The sequence below is a fragment of the Pongo abelii genome, chromosome 12 (assembly GCF_028885655.2).
Source record: "Pongo abelii isolate AG06213 chromosome 12, NHGRI_mPonAbe1-v2.0_pri, whole genome shotgun sequence".
NCBI classification, from domain to species: domain Eukaryota; kingdom Metazoa; phylum Chordata; class Mammalia; order Primates; family Hominidae; genus Pongo; species Pongo abelii.
The window spans coordinates 27,209,458-27,232,915 of NC_071997.2; the positions used below are offsets into that span (position 1 = coordinate 27,209,458).

Below are 23,458 nucleotides of genomic sequence, written 5' to 3' on the forward strand. Positions count from 1 at the left end.
TATGAATTAAGTACTTTTGAAAGAGTATCTGGTTGGGGGACAAGGGAATAATCATACAGCCCCATCGCTCTCCTATTGACAAATATGCATAATCTCCATTTCTAATGAGCTGTATTTTAAATGTTTACATAAGCCACAAGATCCCTTCTAACCTTCAGAATCCTCTATAAACCTGTAGTGTCACCCAAACCGGAGTCACTGTACTTCAGGCCCTAAGCATCATTAGCAGCATTTTCTACATTAAAAACTTATAGTCCCTAAATATTTTAGATCAAAGAGGCCCAGGTAGCTACTCTTATTTTAGGAACTGTATGGTACATATAATAAAGTGGACATCAGCATAATACTGATCATCACTGTCTTAACAGTAAGGCTTTTCTTCCCCCTTTCTTTAAAGACTACAAAACCCAATAAAGGAGCCACTCCTTTTTCTAACTGAAAATGGATAACTAGTGGTGTCTCAGTGTTAAACAAAATTAATAATAAAATACTACTCATTAAGTTTCACCTATTTTTATTAGAAAGAATCTTGAATTCAACATGGCTTTTTAAACTTCTTTATTTCAAATACACATGAACGGTCGTGGCACAGAGAAACAGTGATGAAGGCACAATCAACAGGACCAGTTACTAGGTTTTCAATTATAGCAGCAAATCTGAAAATAAATAATCTTCCTTTAAAAATCCAACAAGTACCTAAAATATTTATTACTACAGATATGAATCATTCAGCCAATGAAGACATTTTAAGGAAAATATATACGATACATTTAAGAAAAAAAAAAATCTGGTACAACCTGGCAAGGAAGATTGCTCAGGCAGCTTCTCCTAAGGGATGCTTCCAGAAACATCCCCTAATGCAGACAACCTTTCCAAAGTGTTCTGAATGGGACACTTCAGTTTTTTCATTCCATAAATGAAAAGTATCAAATCTACTGGCAGTGCATCTTACAGTACTGTCGATAGCAGCCATTTTTAAGGCTCAGAGAATATGTCTTCAAAAGATACTTTCACCAAATTTGAGCAAACACTGAGCATTTCAAATAAATAATGGAATGCTAATCAAGCAAAAGTACCAAACCCTTGGTTCCAGGACAGTTTGCTAATTACTAATACAATGAAACAACTAGGAGCAAGTGACACATAAAATAGCCTCCCTAAAGTCCAAGAGTATTAAAATATCCCCCACAACAATCTTCATTTTAGAACAATTTTAGCACCGCTTTTTTTTTTTTTTTTTTTTTTTTACAATTTTGACTGCAACATTAACAGTGGGAATGATACTTCGTGCAAAGTGCTTTCCCATCAATGCTCAGTTTACTTTCTTGAATAAGGTCTTCTAAATTCTCCGCTCAGATGCACTCTGGAGTGCCAGCTTGCTCCTTCCTGTTTGTTCATTTGAAAATGATCTAGTTAGTGCCCAAACCGGGTGAAGGAGTGTTTCAGGTAAGAAGAGAGGAGTTTATATATAGGTGTTGATACAGATATGTATAACAAAATCCTCCGTTTGGTTAGGTCTTTAAAAAATACCTTTTTAGCATTGTATGATCACATGCATTAAAGAAAGTAAGCATACTAGTTAGCATAGCATATAAGATTCATAATTTAAAATGCACAACTACCAAAGTCAAACAAAATTTTACACACTATAAATATTGCAACATAGCTTGGAAAAGTTCCTTTTCTATAAAGGGATTGGATTGGATAAAGTTCCCTTAAAACACTAAGGTATGATTATGACTCACATTTCTCATATTTTGACAGTCTTAACCTCTCATTTTCTTCATTTCAAAAGAAGTTCTACTTGTATCAAGACCATGGCAATACAGTAAAAATAAGCACAAAAATTAATGGATAAACCAAAATAAAACTTCATTAGCAATTAATGGCTTGGAAGCAGAGAGGTATTTGCAAAACATTCTCAAACTACAAATATTTGGCTGCCCCATACAGGATTTGATCTGTGCTAGATGATAAAAAGAGAAACTAAGTTTTGGTTAAAAAAAATTAAGTCCGTCAATACACAGATTATCTGATCTCTACAAGGTAAAGGTTATTTTTGCTCTTAATGTTGTATCTAAAATACCAGTGTTAGTCATTCTTGAATTTACTTCTGACAGGCTCAGAGCAGTCTAAATCAGTATAAAGTAACACCTCTTCTAGAAATAAAAAAGATCCCTTATACACTGTTTCAGTCCTATTCCTATAGTCTCATTCTAGCAGTTCCTTTACAAAACGCTACTCAGTAAGATGCTGCAACTTTGCCAACAAACGTCCAGTGAAGACTAATTGAGATCTCTGGCGAGAACATCCCCAATGAGGTCCAGGTACATGACTTGCTACTAAAGACTATTCATGCATTTACCAAGAAATATCCAGCGTACTACAGGGAATCAAGTATGAAGATTTCCTCTTTACCTCTTTTAAAATACTGTATTCATTTCCTATTCCTACAAAACAAATTGCCACAAATTTAGCAGCTTAAAACACCACTGATTTATTATCTCATAGTTCTGTAGGTCAGAAGTCCAAGCAGGCTTAACTGAGTTCTCGGCTTAGGGTCTCACAAGGCTGGACTCAAAAGTGTTGGCCAGGCTGGGTCTTATCTGGAGACTGGAGATGAATGCCTTTCCAAGCCCACGAATGAGCTTATGGGCTGAATTCAGTTCCCGTGGCTGTAGGACTGCAGTTCCCAGCTCCTTTGCTGTTAGCCAAGGCCTCCCTCAGCTCCTTAAAGCCACGTGCATTCTTTCTCATGCAGCCCCCTCTACCTTACAACAGCAATGGTGCCTGAGGTCCTTCTGCTTTGTCTCTTGACTTCTGCCACCAGCCTGAGAATACTCTCTGCTTTTAAAGGAGTCACAAGATTTGATTAGCCACCCCCAGGCAGTCTTCCTTTTGCTACATAACATGATATAATCATGGATCAAACAGGTTCCACCCATGCTCAAAGCGGGGAGGATATTATACAAGGTCATTGGCGGGGGTGTCAGTAGGGGTCATTCTTAGAAATTTGCCTACCACAAATATACACTGCTATTCACTAGAACAATCTCTCCAAATGTGCTGTTTCTACATAACCAGTCTTTTCTTTGAGGGACAGCACTGTTGGGAGACAACCTCTTTTTCATTATTATGATAGATTTTTTAAAGGCCTTCATAATTTTGCTTATAGTTTTAAAAATAACGACACACCTAATTATTGACTAGTGCAACCACTGTTTTGAGAAGATATACACTTTGTTCAAAGGTATTCAACCATCTCCAATTGTTGAACAAATACACACATACGTATCTACAGCCTATATGCTAAATAATCCTTTGCGTTAACTTTTTCCAAAGCTTTTCAATCACACTATCTGTTCTGACTACACAGTATGGTACAGCACATGATGTGGAGAATGCATGAGACTAAGATAAAGAACTTAAGAAATCTTACATGTTAGAATCCTAGAAATGGGTCCTCAGCTTTCTCTTCCCACCCAAAATATTCATCATCATTTGCATTATGTTCTATTCCCATGTCTGCTTTTAACCTCATGAGAATGTATTAATTGTGGTTTCTAAACTGTTCATAATTAGCACCCTGGACACAATACTGTTCAACAGAGCTTTCTGCAGTGATGGAAAAGTTCTGCATCCGTGGTGTCAAGTGTGGTGGCCACTAGCCCCACATGGCCACTGAGTACTTGGAATGTCACTAGAGTGTGTGATGGCAGAACCAGGTAAAAAAATTTTTTTATTTAAACAGCCCCCATGTGTCTACTGGCTATATGTGTTTTTAAAACTAGTCCCAACCTTTGACACTTTTTCCATTTACTATTTTGGTAAAATGATTCAGCGCCCTCTCAAGGCAAAGTATTTACCTCCTTCCAGTTCCAGGGACTCTTCCCCTCCCTTAATCTTCTGCCCTCACACTGCTCTTAAGGGCGACCACTACAATTTCCTGCTTGGGGAAAGGATGGCTGCTTCTACTAGTTGAGTGCAGAACTGGGCAGAAAGGAGGGAGTAACTAACAGTGAGAGGCCCTGAGCACCCACTACAGGAGAGGACAGATGAGCAGTATGAGCTGCAGGCTCGCCTCAGGAACCTGAAATCTGGTCAGAGAGACAGCACACACCATACACACAAACAACCAAAAACTAGACAGCCGATTGTGTATGCAAGAGTATGGCAACGACAGCAGGGAAAGGGAGTTAAGAAAGAGAAAGGGGGCTGGGCATGGTGGCACACACCTATAATCCCAGCACTTTGGGAGGCTGAGGCAGGAGGATTGCTTGAGGCCAGAGATCGAGGCTGCAGTGAGCTATGAGAGCACCACTGCACTCCAGCCTGGGCAACAAAGCGAGACCCTGTCTCAAAAACAATACAAACTAATAAAAAGAGAAAGAGGAGGGCAGGCTGGAATAATTGGTCTCACATCCAGATGCTGACTGGCCATCTGCCACGTGCCTGGCACACACCCTAGACACGGGTAGATTCATGGGGAGAGAAGCACAAAAAAGTCCTGGAATGATAGGAAAGATATGGCTAAAAGGAGTCTTGGGAACAACAATGAGTCTCTAGGGAACAGGTGGACCAATGCTGGGAGAGGAAACGATGAAAACAGGAAAAAGCTAGCCAGGCAGGCTGTCTTTAAAGAAGTTGTAACAAATCACACCAGGTGCTGCAATAACTTTCTCCTCCCTAGATTTTCAGAGCATGGTCTTTCTTCATGAAACCAGAGTTGGCAACTGAGGAACCAGGGACCCAAGGGTACTCCTAAGCCCACCTGCAGAGATTTTTACTTCTGGTACTCAGTTATTTTTGCAGTAACTTAGTATGCCAAGCTGGTGCCAAAATTTTATGACGAAAGGTCATTCCTGTTTTTGAATGAAATTTGCTTGTGGGCACTGGGCCAAGGAAATTTGAGAAGAAAAAATTCAAGAAAGTGAAAAGTAAATTTAAAACATCCTAATAAAAAAATTTCAACTGGCCTTTAAAACTGACATAAAAATCATTTTTGGCAACGTGATTGACTTTTCCATCAAGAAAAGTAACTAAAAATTATAACAACATGGAGTGATGGAAATAATTGTACTGTATCGGTGTTTCCAAACATTTGCACTCTGTAACACTGCACAGGAAATGATGCTGTTTCATGCTGTTGGTTCAGCACATTGGGTATAACTAGATGAAGCTCCTCCAGGCTAGAGGCAGCCAGCTGGAACCTTGCCCCAATGCTAGGCCCCAGCCGGTGGCCACTCTGAAAGCTCAGCAGAATCCATCTCTGCCCATCTGCAACCAATCTGCAACCCACTTGTGGCACCCCAGTGTGTCCAAGCAGACTGGCTGGGAACTGATGTTGATACTTCATCTTTTTTTTTTTTTTGAGACAGAGTCTCACTGTCGCCCAGGCTGGAGTGCAGTGGCGCGATCTCGGCTCACTGCCAGCTCCACCTCCTGGGTTCACGCCATTCTCCTGCCTCAGCCTCGCGAGTAGCTGGGACTACAGGCGCCCACCACCACGCCCAGCTAATTTTTTGTATTTTTAGTAGAGACAGGGTTTCACCGTGTTAGCCAGGATGGTCTTGATCTTGTGACCTCGTGATCTGCCCGCCTCGGCCTCCCAAAGTGCTGGGATTACAGGTGTGAGCCACTGTGCCAGGCGATAATTCATCATTTTTTAAAAGTACTTTTATAAAGATCACTGATTGCTGAGACCGGTAATATTCTTTGTTTATAGTAGTAATATCACTTGGAATTGCATGTTTAAGAGTAATAAATACACTCTCTTGGACACGGGACTCACTTATCAGTTCATACTACAATAAAATCATTTTGGAAAATACACTACTAATAATATATTTCACCAAAAAACAATATTACAATTTTTCTTTAAAATTATACCATTTATGACTCATACAATAGCAACACCTAGAAAACATTTTGTCAGACCTCATAAAATGAGTGCAGATATAAAAGAATCAACAGGAGATAATGCACCTAATTCATGGATTAAAGACAAAGATTAAAAAGGAAAGAAGAGTTTGTCATTTTACATATCAGAGGGAATATAATAAGTCTACAATAATCTGGGTTGAATGCATCACACTTACACATTGAAAATTTATCAGACTGACTTTCTGTGGCTATACACCATACACAGTATAGTAAAGTAACCCTCAGGAAGGACATTAGTCTTTAAAATCTTGGCTTTAAGGAATGACAAATGTCTTCGAAAATATTTTTTTCAGTCACTGTGATTATAAAAGTACTTCAGTTAAGAAATCCATCTATAATCAATCTTAAATGGCAGTGCGTTTGAAAAATGGCATTGATTTGTAATGTTTGCATTTCCAAAGAAAAATATAGAAAGAACTTAAAAAAGCAAGGAAAACTGGTTTTCAAAAACAGTATCGATTCAAAAATCTACTGCACAAAAATATGTACTTCTTAAGTGTTTCTAATAAATTAATTCCATAACATTTTTATGTATATTTATACATTTATACATATAATCCCTGATAATCTATAAAAGAGGGTCTATAATAGTAAAATAAGTGAACCTCAAAAGTACCCCCTTCATAAAATGTATGTAACATTCGTTTTTCTCAAATTTAAAGAATGTAACAATATGTACAACTCTCATGTATTAGTATAATACCAAAATAGTACAAGTCATATTAACAGGCTGTCATAATTGAAAAATGTTTGAGTCAAGTTAAAATTGGAGGACAGCTTAGTTTCAAATGAATACAATTATGGGAGATTCACTTTCCAAGTGGAAATGACAATCGTCTTATCTACAGTAGATTTCACAAGAGGTAGTGTTCAAGTAGAAATAAAAAAAAAGATACATGCTTAACTATCTTTAATTAACAAATTCACAGGAAAAAATGTGTTGGTTTCTCAGATGATCAGTTGGTGGCTTTTTTAATATGAATCTGAAATACAAAATCATAAAAGGTATGACAAAGCTGTTAATTCTCAATTCCAAAAAGGCCTTAAATACAAAATAAAAACATAATAAAAATGTAGTTTCTAAGCTGTTTCACTGATTTATGTATGCTTACCTCATTAAGAATGGCCCAAACAGCAGAATTCTGAATAACTGAAAGTCGAAAGGCTGAAATGGGATTGAGACTTGGATCCACCATTCCTTCTGCAACACCATTCTCAAATTTTCCTTCAAAATAAAAATCAATACTTGCTGGATACACCGAGATAAGCAAACATAAAATATCACTGAGTTAAGGCAGGAAAGGAATACACCAAAATATTTCTAGTAGATGTCTTTTGACAGGGCATGGGTAATATCTTTCTCCCTTCTTTCTACTTTCATTCAGCTTTTATACTTTTCATGAAGAAGTGCATATTTAAAAACTTCACAGACAATTTACTTAATTAGGTAGAGCTATACTTTTTCTCACTACAAATTAAAAAACAAAAATATATTTGTTCTTATATCAACGATGTTTTAAACTATAGGTTTTTTGTAAATTGTGATTTACCTAAATCTTACCAAAATATAATCTGTACCATCACGCGGTCTGATTGCTTTGAATGTTAAGTCAATAACAAATTTTGATTTGTTAATTAAATATGCATACAGTTGTTCACCTTGAACAGGGACTCAATACAAGTGTATTCTTTCCAAAGGCACATTTAGAAGGAATTAAGAAATAATGCCTCCTCTACACAGTTCAATATAAAACTCCACTATGACAAGCTAAAACAGGCTCTCCTATAAAAATAAGGACCAAGAACCATAAAAGGTAATGTGCTGTGTACCACTTTTCTTGCTATAAGGAATAATATCCATCTTAAAATAAAACCAAAAAATGTTGTCAGAAAAGTGACAAGAAAATGGTTCATTGTGGGCCAAATTTCTTTAAGCCAAGGGTTGGTAAACTTTTTCTATAAAGGACAGTCCTTGTGGGCCAAGAGGAAATTTGAGATTACTATGTAGGGTAATATATACAGGAAGAGAGAAAACAAATTTTTACAAATCTGAGGTGGAAATTCAATATATAATGATAACTGAATACAATATATATTTTTTGGTAATATAGGTATACCAAGGAGAAGAACATAATTCCTTTCGGGAGTATAACACTTCACTTAATTGGGGTTCAAAAGTCAGTGTTCCCTATAATCAAAACTGACTGCAAATGTTCCCTTGTTATTGCTGATTGATAGTGATATTTTATATACATCTTTGAAACATTCTTTCACACAGCCTAGGTGCTAATACTGATATCAATCCACAAACACACTATTTTAATGGGGTACATGCATCCCTTGGGAGGCACTTACGGAATTCTATTTGATTTCCTTTTGGTATATTATTAGCCTTCTGGTATATTATTACACTGTAGATGAATCATTTCCAATTGAGATTTAGGTGAAGTTCCTCAATTAAATGGATTTTGAGATATGGAAATTTCTCTTTCATTTGTACTGAGGTCCAAAACCACTGCTGGGACTATAGTTTGAGCTTGGAAAGTGCATCTGTTGTAAATTTGTGTGGGATGGAGATCTTGCTTCCTGTTTTAACTTTTGACAACATGAGAAATGTATAAAGAGCTTGATGGTACTTCAAGTTCAATGTTAACTGTCATTAAACTGATTTGACTGCAATGTAAGTTTTGCATATAAGCACCATGTTGTCTTGTAATTTTAGGTTGAATTCATTAAGAAACAATATTAAGTCTGCAGCAAAAACTAGTTTTCTTTTTTTTTTCTTTGAGACAGAGTCTCACTCTGTCACCCAAGCTGGAGTGCGATGGCATGATCTCGGCTCACTGCAACCTCCGCTTCCCAGGTTCAAGTGATCCTCCCACCTCAGCCTCCCGAGCAGCTGGGATTACAGGTGTGTGCCACCACACCTGGCTAATTTTTGTATCTTTATTAGAGACGGGGTTTCACCATGCTGGCCAGGCTGGTCTTGGACCTCTGACTTCAAGTGATCCACCTGCCTTGGCCTCCCAAAGTGCTGGGATCACAAGCGTGAGCCACCATGCCCAGTTTAGCAAAAACGAATTTTCAAAGTGATAATAGTTGTTGAGGGAAGTTCCCATTTGGGAAAATTTCAATCTTGGTCCTGAACTCAAAAAAACTGCAGTAAATCTTTACCACTGCTAAGCCACTGAACTGCTGTGTGGCAGGGCAAGTCAGGATATTCAGTTCCTATTTCTGACAAAAATTCACAGCATTTGTGATGGCTAAGTCCATGAGAGTGAATAAGGTTCACCGTTGACACTTTGGTTCAATGACATATGACACATTCAAATCTTTTCTGCAAAGTACCTGGCTGATGAATAATAAAATAAATAACCATAGGCTTTAAATACCTTACATTTTCTCAAGCTTTATAAATTAATGCACCTAAGCCATCTTCTCCACACGTATTTTTTTTTTTTTACCACCATTTGTTGCAGCACATCTTAGCAGATTCTACTTTAGGTTATATTGAATTTGTGTTTTCTCAGCCTATGTGAAAATACTCTTCTCTGTAGTAGTTCCAAACGGACTATTTACAGGGGCCAACTCTTCAGTCTCTTCAACCTTGGCACTGATTCCAAGTAGCAATTGAGCAGTACCAGTGACAACTCTGACAATTCCTCAGGAGCCAAGAAAAACACTCGAAATAATCTGCTTTGCTTTTTGACTACTGATATTGCTCCCAATGTCCTTAAGTCTTCAAGCAATTGTTATTGCTGAAAGCCTCCTATCCTTAAATAAGTTTACTTTCTCTGCACACATTACTTTGACTGCCGCTATTAAACATGATTTAATTAACTCGTGATTGGTAAGCGGTTTTTCTTGCTTAGCTAAAAAATGAGCCACTTGAAGTATCACTTTGGGAACAGCCTCATTTTATTTTTAGTGAAGAAATTCTGCTGTGATGAGATATTCCATTCTAAAGTTTCTAACTTTTCTGACCACTGCTTTCCTGTGAGTTGGGAATATCGTTGTATTTAGCCTAATAACGTACAGCTCTCACATAACTGCACAATAACTACAATGACTTGCCAACAATTTTGTAAAATAACCCACATTCTACTGGGTTAAAAGCCACAATGCTCAAAATCTACTTTTCTTGTTTTGATGATGGATAAGTACTTGTAATTTTTTTTTAAGTCACAGTGCCATGATATGTGTGGTTCTCAAAATATTGTCCAATTATAAATGCATCATTGTAATTTGCAGTACTCTAAGCAGCAGCGCAAAGCCGGGAGAGCATGACCTCGATCTCTCCTGACCTACTCACTCATCTCTGCTGTTGGAGAGTAGAAGCACACACACACACTACATTAGAAAAAGAGCATGGCTGTCTTCCAAAAAAACTTTATTTATGGACACAGAAATCTGAATTTTATATAATTTTCACATAGCACAATGTATTCTTTTTACTTTTTTAGCCATTTAAAAACAAAAAAAGAAAAAGATGACTTTTTAAAAAATGTTCTTAGATCACAGACTATTCAAAAACAGGTGGAGGGCCAGATGTGCCCCATGGACCATAGTTTGCTGACCGCATGCTGTTACATTATGCAATCCATTGTCCAGTCTCACAGCATAGTTAATAGATTAATAATAAGATAAGGTACATTCAGATTGAAAACCACAGCAGAGCAGGCTTGTACTAATTTATATTGTAAATGTTGAACCTATGAGCCTCCAAAGTAATGCTTTTATTCAAAAATTATTAATAAACTTATTTCATAGAAGTTTGTCCATACTTGGTGCTGGACTGGGGTAGCAGGTAGGTGCTACCAAAAATTATTATTGAATATTGAATTAGGCAGGGGATTCAGAGCTTAAAAATACTGCAAAACTTGGAACATTTTAACCAATGCGACATTGAATACTGTCACCTGATGAGCTCATTTCATTAGAAAAATAATTACCAAATGATAACTAGTTCATCAAAACACTCTTGCCCAGCAATTTATCCTCTCCCATGTATAAGAACAGTACATACACTACAGCAAAAGATTGCAAACAACCTAGGTATCCATCACTAGGAGCCTGGCCAAATAAATTAAAATATGCTGATACAAGGGAATTCTAGGCAGCCAATTAAATGACTGAAGAAAAAATAAAAAAGAATAAGCCAACCACAGTCACTCACACCTGTAATTCTGGCACTTTGGGAGGCTGAGGCAGGCGGATCACCTGAGGTCAGGAGTTCGAGACCAGCCTAGCCAACATGGTGAAACCCCGTCTCTACTAAAAATACAAAAATTAAGCCAGGCATGGTGGCCTGCGCCTGTAATCCCAGCTAATCGGGAGGCTGAGGCAGAGAGAAATGCTTGAACCCAGGAGGCGGAGGATGCAGTGAGTCAAGATTGTGCCACTGCACTCCACCCTGGGCGACAGAGCAAGACTCCGTCTATAAATAAATAAATAAATAAAACAATGAAGAAAAAGTTGAAGATAATGCAGTTGAAGATTTGCTTCTCTTCCTAAGTCTATACTGTAGAGAAACTCTCATACATGTGCATAAGTGTTCAAAGCAGCCGTGTTTATTACAGCAAAAACATGGACACAAACTTTATGACCAGAGAACAGATTGTGCTATCCACAGAATCCATCCATACAGGAATGAAAAAGAATGAGTCGTAAACACACACACTCACGTGGATGAATCTCACAATTGTGAGGGGGAAGAAACCAAATTGTAGACCACATAAAGATATTTATATTGAATGTGAAAACAGGCAAAATCCCACTGTGCATTGCTTAGGAATATATTCCACACATAGTAAAAATGGAAATGGTAACCATAAAATTCAGGTATTGAAGGAGAAGAGAAGCTATTAGGGCATAGCTTTGGGTAGAAGGAGAAGACAAGAGAAGCTATTAGGGAAGGACAGCTGAATTGGCACATCTTAAGCTGGAGGGTGGATACAGGTACTCAGCATATTATTATTACTAAAATATTTTTAAATGTTCATGTTCCATATGTACATAGGCATTTTGTTCCATGAACAAAAGAGATGTAAAACTGGGTTATAGGGCATATCATTTGTGTGTGATGATGTGTTGTTCTTAGAGAACATACCCAGATACTGTTATTTATGCATAGAATACTCCTGAAAGGACACAAATCATTACAGGAACTGCCTCTCAGAAGCAGTGGGTAGGAGAGGGAAGAAAAGGGAAGAAGACTTAAGACTACCCTTTTAAAGTTGTATTTGGTACCGTGTGTGTGTAATGACTTTTCAAACTACAAATTTAACCTTTGTCCTTAACCCAGTGATCTGGAAGGTAAGTATTAAGACAGGAAAGAAGACAAAAGGTGAAGGAAATTACCAGAGTGACTGGAACCCCACACTCCTGGCACTGACAGGGACGGCCAAGGACTACAGTCGTGGCTCCCCTCCGCCCGCCATGCCTGACCAGTGGCCCTTTCCTTCTCCCACTGGGTCTTTGCAGGTTCTTCTGCCGTCTCACAGCTTTAACCCACTGAAATAGAACTAGTATTTCTTCCACAAGACCATTCTTAGCCATCACGCTCTACTCTTCTAACCCCCACCCCATCAACCGTCGGGTCTCCACTGATGGCCAGCTGATGGTCTACTGTTCTTGCCAATGCCTTCATACGTAAGTTGCTACCCAGTCTGATCCAATTTAAATTCAGGCCCCTCTCCAGGGCCAGTCTTGGCGACATGGAAGGGGAGCAGGTAAGTGCTGGGTAGAGAAGGGCATGAGCCCTGGCTAGAGCTCCACCCTCGGGCCTGCGCCCACCGACCTAGGTGAGGACAGGCATTTCTCTCTTCCTGACCAAATGTTGCATTTCCCAAGACCACCATGGCCTGCCACGTCCCCATACTGTGCCTATAAAAGCCCTGAGACCCTAGCACACAAGCGGCTGGACATGGAGGGGAAGGGAGCACACCCACGGGCGGGCGGAAGAGCACACCCACGGGCGGGCGGAAGAGCACACCCACGGGCGGGCGGAAGAGCACACCCACGGGCGGGCGGAAGAGCACACCCACGGGCGGGCGGAAGAGCACACCCACGGGCGGGCGGAAGAGCACAGCCGCAGATGCTGGCAGGCCATCGACAGGCGGCATGACGCAGAATTTGGCCGGGGCAGTCGGAGGAGAGCCTAGGCAGCCCGACTCCAGGGGAAAACGATCTCCCTTCTGGCTCTCCCATGTGCTGAGAGCTACTTCCACTCAATAAAACCTGGCACTCATTCTCCAAGCCCACGTGTGATCCAATTCTTCTGGTACACCAAGGCAAGAGACCCCGGGAAAGAGAAAGCCTCTGTCCTTGTGATAAGGCAGGGGGTCTAATGGCTGGTGCGGTGGGTCAGGCCTGTAATCCCAGCACTTTGAGAGGCCAAGGCCGGTGGATCAGGAGGTCAGTACCAGCGTGGCCAACATGGCGAAACCCCGTCTCTACCAAAAATAGAAAAATGAGCCCAGGCGTGGTGGCGGGCGCCTGTAATCCCAGGTACTCCGGCACTCCCGAGGCTGAGGCAGGAGAATCACTTGAGAACGGGAGGCGGAGCTTGCAGTGAGCCGGGATTGCACTACTGCACTTCAGCCTGGGCGGCAAAGCAAGACTCTGTCTCCAGTCAATCAATCAATCAATCAATCAATAGGCAGGCGGTCCAATTGAGCTAACAAACACAAGCCACCTATGGACAGCTAAACTAAAAGAGCAGCCTGTAACACACGCCCGGTGGGGCCTCAGGAGCTGTAAACATTCACCCCTAGACACTGCCATGGGGTCAGAGCCCCACAGCCTTCCCTTCTGCATGCTCCCCTAGGGGTTTGAGCAGTAGGGCACCAAAGAAGCGAGCCACACCCCCATCACACGCCCTGAAAGGTGGGTAAGGGAACTTTTCCCGTTTCAACAGCAGCTTGTTTGCACGCCAAAAGGGCTCTTACTAGCATCTCTTTCCCTAGTTCTCCCTGTTAAACTTTCCACTGGGATCCAAATTTGCTTGTCTGTAGCTACCATCTCTAATTGCTTAACACTAAAATTTCCATTGTATTCCATAGCACCCTTAGGCTGAACTTCCCCACATTCTGGTTCAAGTAAGTTATCCCCTCTTTAGGGAGAATTACGGAGCTCTCTGTTCTTCTGGCCTGCCTCTCCATTGAGCAGAATCTCTGCACCATTGCTCTGGGTCCTTGGCAAGGACAGCAGCCCCTTCTCTTGGAGTGACACCTTGCTTTAGGATCAGAGCACTGGTCGTGGCAGTAGCCCTTGGTTTTTGTCTTGTCTTGTTTTGTTTGAGACAGAGTGGCCCAGGCTGGAATGCAATGGTGCAATCTTGGCTCACTGCAACCTCCACCTCCTGGGTTGGGTTCAAGCAATTCTCCAGCCTCAGCCTACTAAGTAGCTGAAAATACAGGCATGCACCAACACATCTGGCTAATTTTTGTATTTTTACTAGAGATAGGGTTTCACCATGTTGGCCAGGCTGGTCTTGAACTCTTGAGCTGGTGATCTGCCTACCTTAGCCTCCCAAAGTGCTGAGATTACGGGCATGAGCCACCACGCCCAGCCCAGCCTTGGTTTTCTTGGCTGGCTTCTGCTACTGACTGGACTGGGGCAGTGAGCTAGGACATCGGTGATCAGGGCCAAGTATTCTCACCCTGCTGTGCCTGGGGCAGATTCTGTCCAGATTCATCAGCTGCTCTTGTCTGGAACAGAGCTTCTGCAACAGAGTTGGGGGTAAGGACAGATGCTGGCAGCCTGACCCTCCTGGGCAGATGCCACAGTCCTAAACTAGAAGCTGGCAGGAGAGTCCAGTGTTCCTGGCTGTACCTGCACAGGGCACAGCTTCTGTCTCCCTGAGCTGGGGTGAGCTTCTGTCTCCCCCAGCTGGGGTACTGTGAGTGATAAGGCTGGTCCTGGCTCCCTCCCGGAGATCTGGGAGATTCTCATGAATAAATGTTGCTCCGTCTGCAAACAGGGACAATTTGACTTCCTCTTTTCCTAATTGAATACCCTTTATTTCCTTCTCCTGCCTAATTGCCCTGGCCAGAACTTCCAACACTATGTTGAATAGAAGTGGTGAGAGAGGGCATCCCTGTCTTGTGCCAGTTTTCAAAGGGAATGCTTCCAGTTTTTGCCCATTCAGTATGATATTGGCTGTGGGTTTGTCATAAATAGCTCTTATTATTTTGAGATACGTCCCATCAATTCCTAATTTATTGAGAGTTTTTAGCATGAAGGGTTGTTGAATTTTGTCAAAGGCCTTTTCTGCATCTATTGAGATAATCATGTGGTTTTTGTCTTTGGTTCTGTTTATATGCTGGATTACATTTATTGATTTGCGTATATTGAACCAGCCTTGCATCCCAGGGATGAAGCCCACTTGATCATGGTGGATAAGCTTTTTGATGTGCTGCTGGATTCTGTTTGCCAGTATTTTATTGAGGATTTTTGCATCAATGTTCATCAAGGATATTGGTCTAAAATTCTCTTTTTTTGTTGTGTCTCTGCCAGGCTTTGGTATCAGGATGATGCTGGCCTCATAAAATGAGTTAGGGAGGATTCCCTCTTTTTCTATTGATTGGAATGGTTTCAGAAGGAATGGTACCAGCTCCTCCTTGTACCTCTGGTAGAATTCGGCTGTGAACCCATCTGGTCCTGGACTTTTTTTGGTTGGTAAGCTATTGATTATTGCCACAATTTCAGCTCCTGTTATTGGTCTATTCAGAGATTCAACTTCTTCTTGGTTTAGTCTTGGGAGGGTGTATGTGTTGAGGAATTTATCCATTTCTTCTAGATTTTCTAGTTTATTTGCATAGAGGTGTTTGTAATATTCTCTGATGGTAGTTTGTATTTCTGTGGGATCGGTGGTGATATCCCCTTTATGATTTTTTATTGCATCTATTTGATTCTTCTCTCTTTTTTTCTTTATTAATCTTGCTAGCGGTCTATCAATTTTGTTGATCCTTTCAAAAAACCAGCTCCTGGATTCATTTATTTTTTGAAGGGTTTTTTGTGTCTCTATTTCCTTCAGTTCTGCTCTGATTTTAGTTATTTCTTGCCTTCTGCTAGCTTTTGAATGTGTTTGCTCTTGCTTTTCTAGTTCTTTTAATTGTGATGTTAGGGTGTCAATTTTGGATCTTTCCTGCTTTCTCTTGTGGGCATTTAGTGCTATAAATTTCCCTCTACACACTGCTTTGAATGCATCCCAGAGATTCTGGTATGTTGTGTCTTGGTTCTCGTTGGTTTCAAAGAACATCTTTATTTCTGCCTTCATTTCGTTATGTACCCAGTAGTCATTCAGGAGCAGGTTGTTCAGTTTCCACGTAGTTGAGCGGTTTTGAGTGAGATTCTTAATCCTGAGTTCTAGCTTGATTGCACTGTGATCTGAGAGACAGTTTGTTACAATTTCTGTTCTTTTACATTTATTGAGGAGAGCTTTACTTCCAAGGATATGGTCAATTTTGGAATAGGTGTGGTGTGGTGCTGAAAAAAATGTATATTCTGTTGATTTGGGGGGGAGAGTTCTGTAGATGTCTATTAGGTCCGCTTGGTGCAGAGCTGAGTTCAATTCCTGGGTATCCTTGTTGACTTTCTGTCTCGTTGATCTGTCTAATGATGACATGATAGTATATCTAGAAAACCCCATTGTCTCAGCCCAAAATCTCCTTAAGCTGATAAGCAACTTCAGCAAAGTCTCAGGATACAAAATCAATGTGCAAAAATCACAAGCATTCTTATACATCAATAACAGACAAACAGAGAGCCAAATCATGAGTGAACTCCCATTCACAATTGCTTCAAAGAGAATAAAATACCTAGGAATCCAACTTACAAGGGATGTGAAAGACCTCTTCAAGGAGAACTACAAACCACTGCTCAAGGAAATAAAAGAGGATATAAACAAATGGAAGAACATTCCATGCTCATGGGTAGGAAGAATCAATATCATGAAAATGGCCATCCTTCCCAAGGTAATTTACAGATTCAATGCCATCCCCATCAAGCTACCAATGACTTTCTTCACAGAATTGGAAAAAACTACTTTAAAGTTCGTATGGAACCAAAAAAGAGCCCGCATTGCCAAGTCAATCCTAAGCCAAAAGAACAAAGCTGGAGGCATCACGCTACCTGACTTCAAACTATACTACAAGGCTACAGTAACCAAAACAGCATGGTACTGGTACCAAAACAGAGATATAGATCAATAGAACAGAACAGAGCCGTCAGAAATAATGCCACATATCTACAACCATCTGATCTTTGACAAACCTGAGAAAAACAAGAAATGGGGAAAGGATTCCCTATTTAATAAATGGTGCTGGGAAAACTGGCTAGCCATATGTAGAAAGCTGAAACTGGATCCCTTCCTTACACCTTATACAAAAATCAATTCAAGATGGATTAAAGACTTAAATGTTAGACCTAAAACCATAAAAACCCTAGAAGAAAACCTAGGCAATACCATTCAGGACATAGGCATGGGCAAGGACTTCATGTCTAAAACACCAAAAGCAATGGCAACAAAAGCCAAAATTCACAAATGGGATCTAATTAAACTAAAGAGCTTCTGCACAGCAAAGGAAACTACCATCAGAGTGAACAGGCAACCTACAAAATGGGAGAAAATTTTCGCAACCTACTCATCTGACAAAGGGCTAATATCCAGAATCTACAATGAACTCCAACAAATTTACAAGAAAAAAACAAACAACCCCATCAAAAAGTGGGCGAGGGACCTGAACAGACACTTCTCAAAAGAAGATATTTATGCAGCCAAAAAACACATGAAAAAATGCTCACCATCACTGGCCATCAGAGAAATGCAAATCAAAACCACAGTGAGATACCATCTCACACCAGTTAGAATGGCGATCATTAAAAAGTCAGGAAACAACAGGTGCTGGAGAGGATGTGGAGAAATAGGAACACTTTTACACTGTAGGTGGGACTGTAAACTAGTTCAACCCTTGTGGAAGTCAGTGTGGCGATTCCTCAGGGATCTAGAACTAGAAATTCCATTCGACCCAGCCATCCCATTACTGGGTATATACCCAAAGGACTATAAATCATGCTGCTATAAAGACACATGCACACGTATGTTTATTGCGGCATTATTCACAATAGCAAAGACTTGGAACCAACCCAAATGTCCAACAATGATAGACTGGATTAAGAAAATGTGGCACATATACACCATGGAATACTATGCAGCCATAAAAAATGATGAGTTCATGTCCTTTGTAGGGACATGGATGAAATTGGAAATCATCATTCTCAGTAAACTATCACAAGAACAAAAAACCAAACACCGCATATTCTCACTCATAGGTGGGAATTGAACAATGAGAACACATGGACACAGGAAGGGGAACATCACACTTTGGGGACTGTTGTGGGGTGGGGGGAGGGGGGAGGGATAGCATTGGGAGATATACCTAATGCTAGATGATGAGTTGGTGGGTGCAGCGCACCAGCATGGCACATGTATACATATGTAACTTACCTGCACATTGGGCACATGTACCATAAAACCTAAAGTATAATAATAATAATAATAATAATAATAATAAAAGAAAAAGAAAAAAAAAAAAGTTGCTCCGTTTGCTGCAAGCCCTTAGGACAATCTTCACAGATTTAAAATAGTTTTTTAAAAATCATTTTCACCAGTTATAATTGTTTTGCTACCGAGAGGGTCAAGGAAGCTCCTCACACACAGTTCCATCAAAGAAGACTTCTTAAGGAAGCAGAATGTTCTACATTCAGTTGAAAAAAGATCAGCTGCTCTTTAGTTCTGTTCTGTTTGATTACACAAGGTCCTAGGCTGATGATGCAGAAGTTCGTGTCTCGTTCTAAGAACATATGAGTTGATATTTTAGATGGTCATTTTCTTCAATTACTATAGAGATATATAATATAGATGTCTCTATTTCCTACGCTACTTTCATAATCTAGAACATACCATTCTCAGAAATTTAGTAAGTGACAGGTAATGGGGTAATAAATGTCTCAGATACTCAGCTGATTTTGTGTATATTTCTAGAGATGGGCTAAGATACAGCCCAAATATAAAAATCATTCATCCACCAAAACTATAAAGAAAGTAGCCCAGGGTTATTGTGCAAGCCTCTTAGCAATGGCTGAATGATACTTACCAAAGGTAAAACTGTTCTAGAAAGGGCTTAAAAATGTATCTATCCTATAGACCTACAATATAAATATGCCAATATTTGCTCTTATCTAATACTAAGAAGCAGCATTCATTTGTTTTAAGCAAAAGAAAATGTACAGTTATTTATTGAGTCAGTGTCTACCAAGTGACAGGCCCTATGTTAACTACAGGACATACAGGAGAGACACGGCCCCTCCCTCTCCAGGGGGAGCACACAGAATGGAGCTATGGAACAACACAACCGCACAGCAAAGGCACATACGGGGGGATCTGAAGAGCATGGAAGTGAGGCCATTAAATGGGCATATTAAGGGTGCAAAAGCATTTATTAGAAGGAAAAATAATTGACCAATCATTTCAGGCAGAGAAAATGGCTAGAGATGTGGCTGCCCCGAGAGTGTGGGGCCTTCATCAGAGGAACAACAGTCTCAGGGCTGGAGAGAAAGAATGAGAGAAAGTCATAGATGTGAAGGTGGGTGGGAGCTAAGGGATCAGATAACAAAAAGGCCTCAGAGTTCTAGTTACATTTCAGAAAAGTAACTGCAGTGGCTCTAGAAAGCCACAGCGAGATGCAGTCCCTCCCCTGGCTCTGAATCGGAGGCACAGGGCAGACTGCCCCTCACAGACAGGGTGACTCAAGGCTTTCAGATGAAAAACTGACAGATTTGTGCTAATGGACAGTAAGAAGAGGGCAGTCTTCAGGGTGCCTCCCAAGGTTAGGCTTAGGCAACTAGATGGATAGGGACAGCAAAAACTGGTGATCAACAAAGAAATGTGTGTGTTACAGACGCTTGTGGTAGACGGCTATGTGGCCACCAGGTATAAGGCTATGTCAGTGGACATCTCAACACAGATATGACGCTGGGGAAGAGGGAAGGGGCCCGAAGCACAGATTCTGGCCTGTCAATGTGAGCTGAGACTGGAGAGGAGCTAAGGCCGTCCAGTAGGAGGCAGTGCAGGCAGACTCTCTATCAGGGAGCATCAACAAGAGCATGACACAGAGCAGAAGGGGCGAGAAAGACAGCTAGTGAACCAATCTGTGATATGAAATCCTACTTGGGTCAAATAATAAAAGCAAGTACTACAACACAGCACACATAAAACCTGGAGGACACTGGTAATTGTAATCCTCAAGTTGCTTAACATCTGAAAAGAACTTAAAAGTACTTTAGGAGTAAGTCCAGAAAAATAAAGGCTATTTTACTAAAGTAGATATTACCTATTCTGAAATAGCCATCTTCTAATCGTTTGTCTTTGGTTTCTTTGCTTATTTCCAAACCTTCACTCTAAAATAAAACAAAAGCATTAATTTCAAAAATAATTCTATTTAAACTAAGTTATTAATATATCTTAATATAGATGAAGTGACATTTGTAACACAGCTATCCCTAAAAAGAGGAATATCATCTCAGTCTTGAACTTTAAAAAACTTATTACATTAATAATAAAAGATGTTTTCTTAAGCCATCGTTTGAATCTGTATATAATATATTGGTGGTTGGAAATGAAACATTAAATCAATGAAATAGAACAGTATTTTCTATTAAAACTATAGAAGAACTGTGTAGTTAACTTGAAAGAAATCTAAGGATTCCTGAGAGACCAATAAATTAAATTGTGTATTAATTAACAGGCATTAAAAACACATAGAATTTGGACTCAAAATACAAACAGCAAGTAAACACTAAAGAAAACAATGATTCAGGCCGGGTGCAGTGTCATGCCTGTAATCTCAGCACTTTGGGAGGCCGAGGTGGGTGGATCACGAGGTCAGGAGATCAAGACCATCCTGGCCAATGGTGAAACCCAGTCTCTACTAAAATACAAAAATTAGCTAGGCATAGTGGCACACATCTATAGTCCCAGCTACTCAGGAGGCTGAGGCAGGAGAATCACTTCAACCTGGGAGGCAGAGGTTGCAGTGAGCCAAGATCACACCACTGCACTCCAGCCGGTGACAGAGCGAGACTCTGTCTCAAAAAACGAACAAACAAAAAACAATGTTTCATTTCTTTTTCTAGTAGAAACATTCATATTATTTGCAACCTCCACCTCCCAGGTTCAAGTGATTCTTGTGCCTCAGCCTCCCGAGTAGCTGGGATTACAGGCGCATGCCACAATTCCTGGCTAATTTTTGTATTTTTAGTAGAGATGGGGTTTTGTCATGTTGGCCAGACTGGTTTTGAACTCCTGACCTCAAATGATCCACCCGTCTCAGCCTCCCAAAGTGCTGGGATTACAGACGTGAGCCACCGGGTCTGGCCTGTTATTTTCCAAGATAAAACAAAATGAAGGCTCTTTCTATGAATGGGTCAAATGCACTCGTCAAATATAAAAGTGCTTCATATTTCAAAAAAATTAATATTATTCACCATTGAGTCCTGCAAATCATGAGAATTTTCTTTCCCCTTAAAAACAAGACAAGCTTCAAGCTAAGTCTACTAGTATTAGTTGCTAGGGAAAGGTAAGAGGAAATAGCAGTCATACCTTAAAAGGCAAAACTTCCACAGTTGTGTTTAGCAGAATATCTCCAGGATGTTCTTGGTTGCCGCTATGGAACAAATAACTGAAAATACAAACATCAAAATAAAAACACAAGTCGGGCTAGATTTTACAAAGATTCAAGAAAATGACCTTACCTCAGAGTCAGCTTTTCTAAACAAGACTCTAAGCAAGCAAAGTTGACAACGCTAGAGCTTGTAATAACTGCACAGTATGTGTTCTGAATGGTTGTAGGGAACTTAGAAACTTAAGAGCATGACCCCTAGGTGATAAGTTCATTCCTTCTATCAGAAACAATTATGTTTGCTGCTTAACATAATAATGTACCTAGATATTTTCAAAAAGGATGAGTTTTATGTCACTGTCTATAATGCTTTAAATATTTAAACCTCTTCCCAGAAAATTGTAATACCTATATAATACTGCTGTATCTTATATCAGAAAAAAACTTCACTAGGACAACCAGTAGTCATGGCATGTCCAAAGACCAGTTCTAGGTTGGATGTGGTGGCTCACATCTGTAATCCCAGCACTTTGGGAGGCCGAGGTAGGAGGATCACTTGAGGTCAGGGGTTCAAGACCAGCCTGGGCAACACAGTGAGACCTCGTCGCTATAAAAAATTTAAAAATTCGCCAGGTATGGTGGTATGTGCCTGTAGTCCCAGCTACTCAGGAAGCTAAGGTGAGAGGATTGCTTGAGTTTAGCCTGGAAGGTCTAGTCTACAGTGAGCCATGACTGTGCCACTGCACTCCAGCCTGGGTAACACAGCAAGAACTCATCTCTAAATAATAATAATAATAATAATAATAGTAATAAATAATAATAATAAAGGAAACAAAGACTAGTTCTATCCAATACAAATAACTTTAATATTAGTAGACTAAAAGTAAATTAACCTCTTAAAATATCTGAATATCAATATTAAAAAAGCATTGGAAGAATGACTAATTATCAATATATGGTGACAGATCTAAAATACTTTCTGGGTATGAGTATAATACTCTGTTTTTGATACTCTGAAAACAAACTAGTAAGTATGCGTATGCGTTCTCAGGGTGTGGGGAAGGGAGGAAACTAGATAAGACATGCAAAGTATGTCTGAATCCAAACCTAACTTTAGTTCAGTTGCATGGTTAAAAGTTTAGGCTTAGGAGTCAGAAAGACCTGGGTCCAAATCCTGGGTCTCTCACTTACTAGAATTGTCACCTTTCACGAGTTTCCTCAGCTTTCTGAGCCTGAGTTTATTCTATAATGCAGATAGTCCCATCTACCTCAGAGGACTGCTCCAATCAGTTCAGGAGAACTGACAAAAAGTCCCCTGCACATTAAAAATGCTCAGCCAGTCACAGTATGGTTATGATACAGTTACAGCAGCGGGCCAGTAGATGTGGCTGTAAAAGGTTACGTGGTAATTCTTGGGGTGATAGAAACGGTCCTTATCTTGATATACTGGTGTCAAAACCACAGTCTGCAAGATGCTACCCTTGGGCAAGTCGGGTGATAGGTACACAGGATGTCTCAGTTTTACTTCTTACAGCTGTGTGTGAATCTATACTTTCTCAAAAGTCAAAGACTAAGAAAAAGAAATTGATTGTTGAGGGAAAAAGCACACAAAATAAATGTATCAAGTCAAGTGAAACTGACCCTGTTATCTCACCTCTATTAACAGTTTGATAGATTTTTTGCAGATTTGTTCTATGTACATAATATATGTAAAACATTGTTTTTATTATTTCAAAAAATCCTTCTATAACCTATAATTCTATACTTTCTATATAGAATGCTATATATTCTAGAATCCTATACACATATAATGCTATAATCTATAAAATGAT

General features: G+C 40.0%; 1 protein-coding gene across 4 annotated transcripts in view; it reads right to left on the reverse strand.

The window, feature by feature from the left end:
- Window positions 1-541: 541 nt before the first annotated feature.
- The window catches only part of MGAT4A (alpha-1,3-mannosyl-glycoprotein 4-beta-N-acetylglucosaminyltransferase A), a 122,515-nt gene continuing 99,598 nt past the window's right edge, over window positions 542-23,458 (reverse strand). For 2 of the 4 annotated variants that reach the window (XM_054546688.2, XM_054546687.2), the window contains exons 13-16: window positions 21,608-21,686; window positions 20,340-20,406; window positions 7,056-7,168; window positions 542-6,926 (exon numbers count right to left, since the gene is read on the reverse strand). In XM_054546688.2, the coding sequence (XP_054402663.1) occupies window positions 6,900-6,926; window positions 7,056-7,168; window positions 20,340-20,406; window positions 21,608-21,686 (286 nt within the window). In that variant the 3' untranslated portion in view covers window positions 542-6,899. 4 annotated transcript variants of the gene reach the window in all.